Source organism: Schistocerca serialis, chromosome 2 (genome assembly GCF_023864345.2).
Source record: "Schistocerca serialis cubense isolate TAMUIC-IGC-003099 chromosome 2, iqSchSeri2.2, whole genome shotgun sequence".
Lineage (NCBI taxonomy): Eukaryota > Metazoa > Arthropoda > Insecta > Orthoptera > Acrididae > Schistocerca > Schistocerca serialis.
The window spans coordinates 1010565088-1010581694 of record NC_064639.1 but is presented as its reverse complement, the minus strand read 5'-3'; the positions used below and the strand labels follow the sequence as shown (position 1 = coordinate 1010581694).

Genomic DNA, 16607 nt, shown 5'->3' with positions numbered 1-16607 from the left:
AGCAAGCAGTAAAGGAAACAAAAGAAAAATTCGGAGTAGGTATTAAAATCCATGGAGAAGAAACAAAAACTTTGAAGTTCGCCGATGACATTGTAATTCTGTCAAAGACAGCAAAGGACTTGGAAGAACAGTTGAATGGAATGGACAGTGTCTTGAAAGGAGAATATAAGATGAACATCAACAAAAGCAAAACGAAGGTAATGGAATGTAGTCGAATTAAGTCGGGTGATGCTGAGGGAATTAGATTAGGAAATGAGACACTTAAAGTAGTAAAGGAGTTTTGCTATTTGGGGAGCAAAATAACTGATGATGGTCGAAGTAGAGAGGATATAAAATGTACACTGGCAATGGCAAGGAAAGCGTTTCTGAAGAAGAGAAATTTGTTAACATCGAGTATAGATTTAAGTGTCAGGAAGTCATTTCTGAAAGTATTTGTATGGAGTGTAGCCATGTATGGAAGTGAAACATGGACGATAAATAGTTTGGACAAGAAGAGAATAGAAGCTTTCGAAATGTGGTGCTACAGAAGAATGCTGAAGATTAGGTGGGTAGATCACATAACTAATGAGGAAGTATTGAATAGGATTGGGGAGAAGAGAAGTTTGTGGCACAACTTGTCCAGAAGAAGGGATAGGTTGGTAGGACATGTTCTGAGGCATCAAGGGATCACCAATTTAGTACTGAAGGGCAGCGTGGAGGGTAAAAATTGTAGAGGGAGACCAAGAGATGAATACACTAAGCAGATTCAGAAGGATGTAGGTTGCAGTAGGTACTGGGAGATGAAGAACCTTGCACAGGATAGAGTAGCATGGAGAGCTGCATCAAACCAGTCTCAGGACTGAAGACCACAACAACAACAACAGAAGGAAATCGGCCGTGCCTTTTCAAAGGAACCGTACTGGTATCTGCCTGGAACGATTTAGGGAGATCTTGGTGCAACTAAATCTGAATGGCGGGACGCGGATTTGAGCCGTCTTCGTCTCGATTGAGTGCCCACCGTCGCCCTTCTGAATGAGAGTCCAATGCGCTAACGATTGCGCCACCTCGCTAGGTTTTGGAATATACACGACTTGACACTACCCTCAGCTGGATACCAACATAACATAATAGGACTCTTAACTGGATAGTAAAATCGTCGTTTCGACTTAATTCTGCTACAGATAGATATGGTCATCTCGTAAGTGAAAACTGTCAAGTATCTCCAAAACTCCACAGTCTATAATGTAACTGTCAAATACTTTATCGCTATCTTTGTTGATTACTCGACATAGTTGTTCCAAATCTATAATCCTCGGCAGGTTTTAAGCACAGTTAATCAATTAGATACACCAATAGATGAAAGAGCAACGCAGTTCTGCATGTGGAGCATGGTGCAAAGGCAAGTTGTTTCATATTTGGTGCGGAGTGCAACTGCGGAGTATTTTGGGACAAAAGGGTTGATTTCGGAAGCTGCGAATTTGAGATCCCTGGTGGACATACGTGATGTGAACCATTTCATATTTCCTCAAAAGCAAAAGTCGCAACAGTGGAAATAAAAACCATGAACAGCCACATAGCGGTAGTGCTATCATTCAAACACTTGATTAAGATTTCCCGTGACTTCACATATCGTCTCAGATTATTGCAGATTGTTTTGCTACAGCTACTGGTGACTACCTACCTCCTGGCATTGTGCGACGGGGTCTTTGTTCCCTGTAATACGACTCTGGCGACTAAGTGTTTTCAACATACAATAGAAACAATGAAACATCAAATAACGTGCTAGTAGATAACCTTTGTGGGTTTAGGCATCCATTCTACTCACTGTATGGCGTCTGGCGCGTTCGCCATCTTGAGGTGCTCGGAGCAGTAGTGTTCTTAAGTGATCGCTGCCTGGACTCCAAACAGATGATAATATTACCCCACTGCAGTGACCGAAAAAAGGAAACTCCGAATTATTTTCATTTTTGGAATATTTGAACTCGTTATTCACTGATACGCTAGTAAGTACAATGTTCGAGTTGTGGAGAAAAGTTTAGTAAAATACAGCCCGACTATCACATAAGATTTATGCTTATTTTAAGCAACTGTTTCTTTACTTTGTTTGACGAGACATTTTAAAAACTAATTTCACTTACGAAACTTTATTATTTTACCAGATCGCATATTCTCGCACACTGCCTTCATTATTCATCCATAACTGCCGAATCCTTTCTAAAGATTTTTACAACTGATGTGCCAAAGCAACCGGTATATGCATGCGTATTCAAATACAGATACACTATGAGATCAAAAGTATACGGACACCTGGCTGGAAATGACTTACAAGTTCGTGGCGCCCTCCATCGGTAATGCTGGGATTCAATATGGTGTTGGCGTACCCTTAGCCTTGACGACAGGTTCCACTCTCGCAGACATACGTTCAATCAGGTGCGGGAAGGTTTCTTGGGGAATGGCAACCCATTCTTCACGGAGTGCTGCGCTGAGGAGTGGTATCGATGTCGGTCGGTGAGGCGTGGCACGAAGTCGGCGTTCCAAAACATCCCAAAGGCTTTCTGTAGGATTCAGGTCAGGACTCTGTGCAGACCAGTCCATTACAGGGATGTTATTGTCTTGTAACCACTCCGCCGCAGGCCGCGCATTATGAACAATCGCTCGATCGTGTTGAAAACTGCAGTCGCCATCCCCGAACTGCTCTTCAACAGTGGGAAGCAAGAAGGTGCTTAAAACATCAATGTAGGCCTGTGCTGTTATAGTGCCAGCAAAACGACAAGGGGTGCAAGCACCCCCCTCCCACCCCCTAAAAAAAAAACACGACCACAACATAACACCACCGCCTCCGAATGCTACTGTTGGCACTACACAACCTGGCAGATGAAGTAAACCGAGCATTCGCCATACACACACCCTGCCATCGGATCGCCAAATTGTTTACGTTGATTCGTCACTCCACACAAGGTTTTTCCACTGTTCAATCGTCCAATGTTCACGTTTCCTACACCAAGCGTGGCGTCGTTTGACAGTTACGGGCGTGATGTGTAGCTTATGAGCAGTCGTTCAAGTTTTCTCACCTCCCGCCTAACTGTCATAGCACTTGCAGAGGATTCTGATGCAGATTGGATGGTGTGGATAGATGTCTGCCTATTACACATTACGATCCTCTTCAACTGTGGCAGTCTCAGTCAGTCAACAGACAAGGACGGCCTGTACGCTTTTGTGCTGTACGTGTCCCTTCACGTTTCTACTTCACTATCAAAACAGAAACAATGTACCTAGAGATGTTTAGGAGTGTGGAAATCTCGCTTATGAAACAAATGGCACCCCGTCACCTGACCACATTGGAAGTCGGTGATTTCCGCGGAGTGTCCCATTCTGCTCTCTCACGATGTCTAATGACTACTGAGGTCGCTGATGTGGAGAACCTGGCAGTAAGTAGCAGCAAAATGCAGATAACATGAAGAACGTATGTTTTTGGGGTTGTCCGTACAGTTTTGATCACATGGTGTACATAAATAGGCAGAATACGTAGCTGCGGTCAGCAACGCCTATATAAGACAACAAGTGTCTGACGCAATTGTTAGATCGGTTACTGCTGCTACAGTTGTAGGTCATCAAACGTAAGTGACTTTGAACGTGATGTCATAGTCGGTACACGAGCGATGTGATACAGCATCTCCGAGGTAGAGATGATGTGGGGATTTTCCCGTATCACTATTTCTCGAGTGTACCGTGAATATCAGGAATCCTGTAAAACGTCAAATCTCCGACATCACTGCGGCCGGAAAAAGATTCTGCAAGGATTGGGCCTAACGACGACTGAAGAGAACCATTCAACGTGACAGAAGTGCAACCCTTCTGCAAATTGATACAGATTTCAGTTGTGGGACATCGACAAGTGTCAGCGTGCGAACGATTCAACGAAACATCATCGATATGAGCTTTCGGAGCCGAAGGTGCACTCGTGTTCCCTTGATGACTGCACGACACAAAGCGTTACGCCTCGCCTGGGACCGTCAACTCCGACATTGGACTGTTGGTGACTGGAAACACGTTGCCTGGTCGGACGAGTTTCGTTTCAAATCGTGTCGAGCGTATGGACGTGTACAGCTATGAAGACAATCTCATGAATCCGTGGACCCTCTTTGTCAGCAGGGGCTGTTCAAGCTGCTGGAGCCTCTGAGACGGTGTGCGGCATGTGCAATTGGAGTGATATGAGACCCCTGATACGTCTAGATACGACTATAACAGGTGACACGTACGGAAGCATCCTGTCTTATCACCTGCATCCTTTCATATATATTGTGCATTCCGACGGACTTGGTCAATTCCAGCAAGATAATGTGACACCGCACACATCCAGAATTGCTACAGAGTGGCTCCAGGAACACTATACTGAAGTTAAATACTTCCGTTGGCCACCAAACTCCCCTGACATGAACATTATTGAGCATATCTGGGATGCCTCGCAACTTGCTGCTCAGAAGAGATCTCCACCCCCTCGTACTCTTACGGATTCATCTTGTCACTTTCCTCCAGTACTCCTTCTGACATTAGTTTAGTTGATGCCACGTCGTGTTGCGGCACTTCTGCGTGCCCGTGGGGCCTCTACACGATATTAGGCAGGTGTACCAGTTTCTTTGGCTCTTCAGTGTAGTTCGCTCCACAAGATGTTTTTACTAAAGACCGCTTTCTTATACATCTCGGTGATGTTTGGTTTAATTTTTGTTTGTGTCTGTCGGAGAGCTATTTGTCTTAAACAAGCAATCCTAACCCTAGATCTACGAACGACGAACGTCTTTTTTTATTCACTTATAGTACTACCACTCCTATTACTCTTCTATCTGCTAGTGATTGAAAAGGAATTACATGAATAAAATCACGCACTAAACACTGTTACATATCTCATTAAAGACCTATTCGAATTAATTTTGTGCGCTTTAATTCTCTCTTCCGCTTTACAGCAAGTGCCGAAGATTCGACAGGCGAGCGCTATGTTTTCCAACCTGGCGGAGTGGCCATGGAACGTTAGTCCTATCTGACCCGCAGATGTCACGATTCTCTATCAGTTCCTTGTTGTCTCAAGTTACGTACCTGTATCTCCCTTTAAGAGCGTGCACGATTGTCGGTTGTATACAGTGATCCTTCGGGTGATGTTTAGATATTCTGCGGCATGGTACTCATTTATTCATTACTTCTCTCTCACTTGTACAATGATTTTATTCTTTTTCGTTTACAGATGTAGCGTCCCCAGCGCACTGTTTTCGATTTCAAATGCTTATTTTGCTACTGAGAATGTATTAGCTCTCTTTGCCTATTGTGTTAGTAGTTTTTAACGGATTTCCGAGACATGTTTCTTCTCCAAAGGCATTTCCATGTTGATTCGTTTCTTGTAGGTGTCCATATAAGGGATTCGCATTTAAAGCTAATTGATGGCTATATTTAAAACTGCCTTTTTGTAAGGTTGGCCGTAATTTCTCACTGGTCAATGACGACTCTTGTCCGTACTTGTAGCGTTCTCCATGGCATTCTTGCACTATGGACGTTTGTGGACTAGTATAGGAAACAAACATCTGCCATTTGCATTTACCATGGAATCGCAGAGCAACAGCGATTGTCAGTCTGTGCACAAAAATTTCTTTCGCAGTCTCCATCTGAAGTTACCATAGGATCGAAATCGGTATAAACTGTAACTGAATGAAGCTTCTGTATCAAAATTTAGCTGAGAGTCTGCGAAAATGACGCAATTTTGTATGTTCACAGACTTCTCTACAGCACGTAATCGACTTAATTTCACAGTTGGGGAGCTCTTTCCTTGCGGGCATGTTTCGCTGGGTGGTTCGCATTTCCGTCGCCTGACGAGCGCACGGGTATCAAATTTCACCCTCCATCTCCCCTTACGGTCGGGGAGCGCAAAACACCACTCTGTGTTACTTACACGCCCACTTCTACCGGACTGGGGAGGGACTCATGTAAGGCACAACATACACAGTGCTCAGTGATAAATATCGTAACATATTCCACACTGCTGCAGCAAATCACTGCGTTGACTGGAAATGGAATCTATTTTTCTTTTTGGCAAGGATTTCACGGAATTCTTTTCTTTAATTCCAGTCTATGATCATAAACCTTGTCGTACAACTATCGATTTCGGTCCACGGTGACCACCTTGAAATTCTTTTAAAACTTATCATAATACAATAAAGTAAAATTGACGCTTTCGAGAGGTACAAACAAAAGTCAAGCACCGTTTTTGTTCATGTTTTCACGATGCCACTTTGGTTTATTACAATATGAAATTTTTTAAACAGGTTTGAAGACTGTCACCATAGACCTCAGTGGTGACTTAATATTTCCTTCGATCTCCAAATACTTCTGCTCGTATCCTGTACTACATACATATAAGACGCTGTTTAACGTTACTTCATCGATTTACTTCAAAATATTTATACAACACTTTTAAAAATTTAAACAGCCATAGGCTAATTTTTTTAACAACAGTGTACAGGTTTTCTGTAAAAAACGGACTGCAAGAAGAAAAATTCTGTGCTGTGCCGTGGAAGTTCGCAGTTCCGTTTTCTTTCTCATAGTTTTAATTGCGATAGCAGGGCATTTAAACCACTAGAAAAATTGCTTCTTCCATATAAATATATATAGGGGTCGAAGAGATATAGTCATAAGCAACATTCAACTAACTTTGAGATACAGCGACTTTAAAGTTTCATGGAAGTGTAAAAATGTTGAAGACAAAATAGACATTTCCTTCTTGCTTTTAATTATACTTTAATATATTGCAAACCTTCTGTAAAGTACATGACCCTCTTTCTGTTATGTAAAATTAATTTGAGACTCGTTTTAATTATGATGTGGTCGAAAATGGCTTATGACTGTGTCTCCTTGAAAATAATTCAGAACACAAAATACGTTTTAAAGGTTTTATTTTGAAAATTATATAACAACTAGTAATTTTTAACAATTTTTCCACTTTCACATACACACATACATAGCAGATATATCACTGTAATACTTTTTTTGACACTGTAAATGTGAAATCAAGGAAGTTCTTCTACGTCATCATCGTTCACATTATTTCCAGCACATGACCGGAAAAAGCTTTGAAATGCTGCGGGTATGTATGCCATAAGAGACAGTGCGTGATCAATCTTTTTCTGATTAATTTGAAGTGGCTTTCCATATTTTATTGGCAGCTGAAGTATTTGGTTCAGCAGGTCTTCCTTTCCTCTTGCTACGTAGATCCACTGACTTGAAGGTTCCTATATCTGAGTTGCAGTGCTTCACACATAGCGTGAAGGGATCTTTATACTCAAACTTCACTAAAACGAATGGGATCTCCAGATCTGAATATTGTGGGTATGGAGATCAATGACTTCAGAACGCCCAAGCTTCTGAAATCTTGTCTGTGCACTTTCGTCACAATGAAATTTTTTAGACTAGCAGATTTGACTACTTCTGCCCTTTCATCTGGCGTATATACTATTGGACGTCTGTTTCTCGCATAAATTTTAATGCAGCCAAAATCACGATAACAAGGAAGTCTAGTATGACCTACCACGGGAAAATAATGCTGCACAGATTCAAATCTTTTCGTGGCAACGAGAGTCCTTTCCAGGGCAATAAGAGACCAATTCTTTGCCTGGCCCTTACAGTTATCTGTAATTATGTGGAGACATTTGGCTTGAGTGTTAGTTATCTCCAAGTATTGTAATAAACAGCTCCCAACTTCATCTGAACCCCTTCCTCCATCCTTCTCACTCTACAGAAACATGTATCCCTTATTTTACCCTCAGTCGTGGATACCGTCGTTATATGTCCATATTTCTCTCTTGTAGAATGCTGGACCAGCTGTTACTTTTGGCGTGAGAACGTTTTTTGCATGTCCATTGCTATTACGTGGTTCTCTTTCACATTCTCTTTAGCCATAAAAGTTAAACACACGGTCATATTTTGCCCGCTATCAGTCTTTCTTAGATGCAACTCATGTTGTTCTTTCCTTTGTGTAATTTATTCTGTACATAATTCTGGGTTACTCGTTGCTGTTAGAAAGGCATCACATGTTGAACATGTGTCGCTTTTCGGCAGTTTGAAGCCTGTATTAAATTAGAACAGAAACATTGCTCTGAATTTGCTTAGTGAGACAGCGGGGACACCCGTTTGCTTGCAGTATTCGGAGTATTTGTCCCGCAATAAAGATGCAATTGTAAGATAACATCCAAAATATACTATTTTGAGGTTCTGCTGCCTGCTATAGTGACTGTTATATTTTGGTATAGCATTGAGGAAATCTCTAACACCTTTCACGGCTTCGTCTTGAAATTTATGTGCCTTATTGCCATGTTTGCCTGAAAGAAAAGAACACATGAGTTGATACATTACTTCCTGTTATTATTATACTTCAACATTATTTTATTCGGTTAAAATGGATATCTTATAGTAAAATGTAATATGCAAACCTCTTTCATCTTCTTTTGGAACTGTGCGACCCAAATTCATTTGCTGTCGCAAATTCCTCACTCTTCTTGTGTGGTTCTGTAAGCCATGAAACCTGAGGAAAGCTTGCTTTCATATCATGACTTCCATTCCATTTACTTTCACACTCTATGAAAATGTCACAGCACTAGATGAAATTTGCTTTGTAGTCTTTTTTGAATGGCTGTGAAAGAAAGAAATGTGTAGCAGAACAACGTAAATTAAATTTGTGATAGTTGGTCCATTTGTGTTACAAAAGGTGAAAGGAACCTTCGTTCTCTTGGTACCATTTTTATAGAACACATAAGGTAAGTATTCTGGGTGTTAAAGTTTCTTATGTCCCAAAACGAGTGGAAAATATTTTCTTCTTCTCCGGTTAGTTTCCTATAGCACTTATATGAACAATTACACGGACTTCCCAAAGATGCTGCCTCAACAGTCTTGTTGATTTTAGAAGACACAAACTGCGGACCCGCGTTAGATCGACGTTTGGTCTTAATTTTCTTCCACTGATCAATGTTACGCTTTCTTTTTCTTGAGGAGCTTGGATTTGGGGTGATAGTTCATTTGCTCTACTTATTTCAAGCTGTAATATGAATAGAAATATAGTCACAGAACTTACCTGAGATATAGTCACAAGCCACACAAATTAATAGATGCCGCTGAAGTGGCACTGATAATAAAAATATTCTTACAAGTTTGTAGCCATGAAAACAATATTATTATTACAATCAGTGGTCATTATAATTAGGCTCTAAAGGTTTCTCATTAACACAAAAGACGACGACCAACTGTGAGTGCAATGTTACGAGAAACAAAGCCACAAACCACTCAGCAATGATCACCAGTAAAAAATATTTTTGTATACTTACCGAAACATTTTCTTTGCTAGTACTGTTACTTGATGGACACCAAGACTCATCACCATCACTGTCATAAGGATCAGAAGCCTCATTTACACTACTGTCACTGCCATATGTGCCTAGAATGTGCGAAGCACCTTCAGATGTACGTGAGCATTCAACCATTTTGATGTAGCATGTGACTATGTATCTTTTGAAAATGACACCAGATGGCACAGTATAGAACTACACTACGTCATCACCTGATACCTGTTGGAGAAAGTCGCAACTTCTTCAGTCTAAGATGAGGAGTGCATCGTTAAGAATGTCATAGCGTGAATATCTCAATTTCGACAAACCCCTTCATATATATAATTTAAAGAAACTCTGTATACCCAACGATGCGGCGATTTTCTTTCTTCTTTCCTGTGGTTTCTAAAGCAAAACAAGAAAATTATACTTTTGGCTGATCGAGTTATGATTATAATACTATTACGGAATGTCAATCGTCCTAAACTTTGTAATCTTAACCGATCGTAGGTTAAAAACAACGTGAAATGCTGTCAGTAAAGCTGCATCCTCACAGACCCAACAGCTCAAGAGGACTTCCTCTTACCTAGTATACGAATGATCCCAACCGATTTAGCCCTTCATTTTAAGCAACGTCAATTTCCAGTCAAGGTTTCGTTAACAGTAAGAGAGAGAACGGAGGATGAGACGGACAGAGAGTGGGAAAGAGGGGGGGAGGGAGGGGGCAAGAATTGGATATAGATAGGGGGAAGGAGGAGCTTGAGAGAGAGAGGGGGAAGAGAAGATGGGGAGAAAGGGCAGAGGAGATGGAGAGAGAGAGGGGGAGAGAGAGAGATAGAGAGAGAGAGAGAGAGAGAGAGAGAGAGAGAGAGAGAGAGAGAGAGAGAGGCGTGAGGAGGAGGAACAAATGGACAAAGAAAGGAGGAAGGAGGAGATGGAAAGTGAGAGAAGGAAAAGGAGATATCAAATTTCCATACATAGTTAGCAACTGGAAAGCACTGCCAGGTTAGCTAGTAAACATAAGAAACACAGCGTAACCAGTCACTAAACTTTCAATTCCGTTTAATTTTCCAAGCGTTTCGGAGTCTTTGCTCAGTCATCAAGTGGGAGTTCCGATAGAATGTTTGTAAATAGCGAACGTATGAAGATGAAAGGCAGAGTACTCAAGGAACGTACACAACGAATATGCACAGCACTGCAGAGTTTTCGACATCGTTGGTTTCCCAGGCGTAATTCGCCTGAGCTTGGCAGCGGGACTGGCGCCTGATGACGGAGCAAAGCCTCGATAACGTGCCGTGACAAAGGGATGTCTGGCTATGATGTGTTTTTTTTTCACTTACATTAAAGAGACAATTACAGAATCAGCATACCGAACCCATGTAAACGAAAAACGTCTTTCCTAGCTTAAAATTTCTAGCACCACTACATTTAATCTTACAAATCCTTCACTCTTCATTATAAGTATCGAATCCGACAAGCACCATGCACACGAATTCCGGAAAATCATTTTGAGTATCATCGCGTTGACTGTATAATCATGAATTCGATGTCAAAGGCAAAAGCATCTTGTGTATCAAACCCCACGAAACAAAATCTAGGCCGCTCAGTTTCCTCTTACACAATACCCAGGTTACAGCAAGCGGCGGTTGTATAAACGCGGCACGAGATATTCCCTACTCAACTGTCAGCGGGCGCTCACGCTTCTGCTGATATGTGACAGTCGCAAAGCACCCAGGCAACCGAATGAAGGGACAGTCGCACCGCGGCCGCGTAATCCTGCGTGCATTACCGACCGTGTAAATCACGAACATGAGCTCTCTTCGCTAAATCTATGGAAACCTCAAAGGCAGCCCCAAGCCTCTGTCTGTGTGCATGTTCCGGAATGTCCTCGCCTGGATCCACTAGCTACAGACCCTACACTGCGTTGCTAGATTAACCACAAATGCTGTCGCTGTGTCAGACGTTGTATCATTATGGAAAAGCACCAAGTATTATACTGCGGCACGCTTTTCTCTAAGGCAAGCTTTCATACTCAAAAATGAAAAAGAGATCGGTAAAAGATATGCTCGGGAAACTTCAACGGGAACCTTTGGAAACAAAACTGGCCTAGTTCTTGAGAAATTGGGTATATTCAGAGAGCCTTTACTCGAGAAAGACCGTGTGACCATTGTGTGCCATGAAAGTATAGGGCGGGATTAATAAAGCACGCACCTTCAGATAGGCAACCAAACTTACACAATCTGCTCCTGGGTGCGTATGAAGTAAGAAGTCTTAAATGTCACAGATGTTTTTCGGACCAGTCCATTCTGCCCGACCTGTATGTCTCGTGTGTGTATCATGAGCACAAGAGGGTTTGAGGCACATACAGAGCCATATACGTAGACTGCCACTCATTATGTGCTGGAATAGGAGAGAAGGTCGCTAATACGGGAAAACGTTTTCCTCTGGCTCGCGTTGTACAATGGCTTGCGATGTTTTTATGTAGATGCAGATACAGAGAGCGCCTTTGGCACTACAGTGAATGACAGATTGAGACTGGGTACTGACTGTGTTTTTATTTTGCGGATCCCAACGGCGAAAAATTATACAGGGTGTAACACCACAACAGTAGCTGTAGTTGTAGCGAGACTCACCCGACAGCTTGAAGGGCAGAGAGCCGACGAGCGGGTCGTGCACCCTTTGCCCGTCCAGCGGGCTGCCGAAGTGGAATGGCCGGGGTCCGAAGTGGAAGGGGTGGAACTGCTGGTGGCCTGCCAAACACAAAACACTACCATCAACCACATACATCAATCCTCGTACTCGAGAGAGCTAAGCTTATTTACAACTGTGCACCTGTCAATTTACAACTGAAATTCAGAAACTTTGCAGTTAACACATGGTGCGTCGTGGGGCGATCACTCTGTTTTTAAAATAATTGAAAAGCGACGATCGCTTCAATCGTTTATTAGATGACGGGTTTCAGCACTCTGAAGGTGCCATCATCAGATATGAAACGTGGATTAACATTTATAAAACCATATGGACATCATGGCATATGAGGCAGACCATCTGATAAAATAATTGTCACAACCAAAAAAAAAAAAAAAACAAACTACTCTCACGGTCGCTCTTTCCATAAAATATAAAACTGAAGTCACCACTGCTCGGTTTTATATTTTATGGAAAGAACGACCATGAGATGCCTACCGATGTTAGGCGAGCACTGGTGACTTCAGTTTTATATTTTATGGAAGGAACGACCATGAGAGGAGTTTTTTTATATTTTTATTGGTTGCGACAATGATTTTATCAGATGGTCTGCCTCATATGCCATGATGTCCATATGGTTTTATAAATGTTAATCCACGTTTCATATCTGGTGATGGCACCTTCAGAGTGCTGAAACCGGTCATCTAATAAACGATTGAAGCGATCGTGGGTTTTCAATTATTTTGAAATTCAGAAAATAGAAAACTCTGCTAATGCATGCACTTCCAGTTTTAGCGCCAACATTCCATGAGTCCACGTAGTTGTATCTGACACATACAAAGAAGACAAAGATTAAAAATGTTCTTAATATTTTTTCTTTAACTGCATCACATTACTTAACATGCTCCCACAAGCTGTTGAACACATATGCACCTATGTATCTAACTCCTTTCTGCAGTAATATTAATCACTTTAAATTTTTCGTAGCGGTGGTTTTTTCTTGCCTTTGCGCTCCACTCATAGTTCCCACAACGAGAAATACTGTTGATGACAGAGGATACACACACACACACACACACACACACACACACACACACACACACACACACAGGGTGTTTGTTATAAGACAACTAAATACCTAGATAATGACGAATCAAACGGAAAGATGTTCTAGATGCAAAGTTAATGCTAGTAAAGGGACCATCTGTCTGCTATGCATGGCCGTCTCCTAACCACCTCTCCAGCACTGGCGGCATCAACTTTGTATTTTATAATGGCATCCCCCATTTTTATTGCATATATGGATTCTACACCCAAAAAATGGGTACAGTTTACTCAGACCAAAGTTTCCCATTCGTGGCACATGGCGTGTAATCGACAAATAACAAGTGTGCCAGGTTTTGCAGTTAAGATCCCACGCTTTTGATTCTAATTTTCATTTGTCATTTAATTTTAAATCTTTATGTTCTAATGGTTGATGCTGATGTTCAAACATTATTTGTAGTTGCAAATGTGACTGTACAGTAGAAATAACATCGTTAGACATTAACGTATCTGGCAACTTGTATGGTAACGCAGTTTTCTGATCCTTACGGTGTTGATCATGGTGAGTCTCAAAAGCATTGGAATCCTTAACTTCGGTGGGCGCCCTCGAACCCTGTCATCAAGGAGACTTATTTCTAAGTGTGTTTCCATCGAACCACCGCAACTCTTGCACTGACCCCTACGCGGCTATCAGTGGAGTACAAGCCATAACCACTGTATTAAGGTAAAATATCCATGAAGCGATAATGAATACTCAGCGAAATCAGGCACCCCAATGGTGAGAGGCACTGGGACTCACCGAAATCAAGCATCCCGACGGGAACAAATGGTTCAAATGGCTCTGAGCACTATGGGACTCAACATCTGAGGTCATCAGTCCCCTAGAACTACTTAAACCTAACTAACCTAAGACATCACACACATCCATGCCCGAGGCAGTATTCGAACCTGCGACCGTAGCAGCCGCATGGTTCCAGACTGAGGCGCCTAGAATCTCTCGGCCACAGCAGCCGGCTCGACGGGAACAGTAAGCGACAACATCCGCCTCATTGTCTCTGGAGTACACTACACGTAGTTTCTAACCAGTGAGTGAAAAGGCGAAACATATTTCGCTGTGCAATCAAATTGGTGACATCAAAATAAACTTCAAACACAAATGCCTATTTGTATAAAACAAAAGTTTACATTTCATCGTAAATTAAACGTAGAATCAAATTCGTCGGTTCTTAATTGCAAAAACAGGTACAATTGATATTTTTGATTACAGCGTCATCTAACAAGAACAGAAAACAATTATTTGAGTAAACCGTGCATATATTTTGGCGCAGAATCCAAGTATGCAACAAAACTGCGGGTCTGCCTCTTGAAACTACAAAGTTGACCCCGCACACCCAGGAGGGATGATTAAGAGATCGCCAACTGAAGAAAAGACAGATGTGCCCTTTACTAGTATTAACTTTTCATCTTGAAAATTTTTTTCAAACGATGTCCCATTTTCGAGATATTTCATTGTCTCAAGTTACATCGGATGTAAAGGGTATAAGGACAGATGTTTCTGTTGGTGACTGAGGTATACTGTACAACATTACATCAGTATTTACATTATTTGCAGACTATTAATTAAATATATCACAAGTTGTATGTTTTTAGGTTGAGTAGTATCTGCAAGTACATGTGTCAAGAGCAAACCATTACTGATAATTTTCCGTTGGGCACCAGGTCAGGTGTTAGAGTATAGGCGCGTGGACGCACTGCGCAACATGTACCACATTTTTGAAACCCCGTAACTGTCTTCCATTCCGACACATAATATTGAAATTTGGTTCGGAGTTGTTTACAATCTTTCTCTGTAATGGGCAAAAGTGTGGCGCCTTGCGGCATCACCCTCAGGCTCGGCGAAGCTTCAAACAGCTCATTGTCTACACATTTAAAAAATAAATAAATAAATAAATAAAAAGAAGAGGCCACGGCTCAGAAGTCCATGTGAACTGTAAGGTACTTGGGCTAAGGATGTCACACTGGCACCAAATTTCAACACAATTCTGACCAATACCACCACTCACAGCCGGCCGCCGGTTCTAGGCGCTTTAGTCTGGAACCGCGCGACCGCTACGATCGCAGGTTCGAATCCTTCCTCGGGCATGGATGTGTGTGATGTCCTTAGGTTAGTTAGGTTTAAGTAGTTCTAAGTTCTAGGGGACTGATGACCTCAGAAGTTAAGTCCCATAGTGCTCAAAGCCATTTGAACAACCATGCACATATCACACGACGGGAGGGTCGTAATACCCCCTAAATCCACATGACCACTCTGTAGATCACACTTAGGAGCCTAGTAGAGGTTTCTTCGAACCACCGTCAGCCTGTATCTCTACCGTTCCATTCTCTAACAGCATGTGGGAAGAATGAACATTTTAATCTTTCAGTATGAGCTCTGCCCCCCCCCCCCCTTTCTTACTTTATTATGATGACCATTTCTCCCTATGTGGGTTGGCAATACTAAAACATTTTTACAATCAGAGGACAAAGCTGGTGACTGAAGGTTCCTGAAAAGACCTCGTCGCGGTTAAAAAGGCATTGTTTTAATGATGGACACCCCAAGTCATGTAGGTGGCATCCTCTCCTCTATTTTAACTTTCTCGATGTTCTCTGTCAGTCACATCTGATGCGGATGCCACACCCTACCTTAGAACCTAGAAGAGGGTGGACAAGCTTAGTGAAAGCAGTCTCTTTAATGGACCTGCTGAGTCTTCCATGGGTTCTGCCAATAAAGAGTTCTTTGGTTTGCCTTCCTCACAGTATTACCTGCGTGATCGTTCCAACTTGTTTTCCTTGTTCGTAATAGTAATTCCTAGGCATTCAGTCGAATTGATAGCATTTAAATTTGTGTGTTTTATCGTGTATTCGGCGAAATCTGAACGTGATCAGCAGTAGAAATACGTTTTTACGCTTTTCCATCCCTCCTTTTTCACGCCTTACCATGATCTGATCACTGAAGTGGGGAATGCAACATTATGATGTGCGTGAATCAAACAGGAAAGGGTCCCTCTAAGACCCTCAGGATGGTAACACCTTCGGTGCCACCCACACACCTTAGTTGAACACTATATAAGTACCTGTGAGAAACGTCAACACATATTCTACCTTGCATCTCCTCTACCGCCTAAAGACAGGCACACAACACCTGAGGCGTGTCGAAAGGGTTGCCTACCCCTCACGCCACAGGGAACCCTTTATCGTTTTATTCATGCTAATCTTAATAATGCAACTCTTCCCCCTCGCCCTTCCCTCCTCGATCACGCCAAAGGAGAGCGCGAAAAAGGAGTGACGAAAAAGCGTATGAACCTTTACTGCTTCGGATCACGTTCAGATTTCCATGAATAGTTTTTAACAGTACCTAGTGATTACAAGTTGTACAGCAGAGCAAAAATTGCGATCGCGCTACTCTCCTAAGGGGTCAAATCTCGTTCAGTAAGGTTGCAGCCCCAATATGTCCTTAAAGTAGGGCTGAAACGGTCAGAGGGGAGGGGACAGCAGTGTCGA

The 16607-nt window shown here is 42.1% G+C and overlaps 1 protein-coding gene across 1 annotated transcript in view; it reads right to left on the bottom strand.

Moving 5' to 3' along the window:
- Positions 1–11812: 11812 nt before the first annotated feature.
- LOC126456590 (runt-related transcription factor 3-like) overlaps positions 11813–16607 on the bottom strand; it is a 245660-nt gene continuing 240865 nt past the window's right edge. The window contains exons 3-4 of the mRNA XM_050092335.1: positions 11969–12085; positions 11813–11847 (exon numbers count right to left, since the gene is read on the bottom strand). Coding sequence (XP_049948292.1) covers positions 11813–11847; positions 11969–12085 — 152 coding nt within the window. The remainder of the gene's footprint in view (positions 11848–11968; positions 12086–16607) is intronic.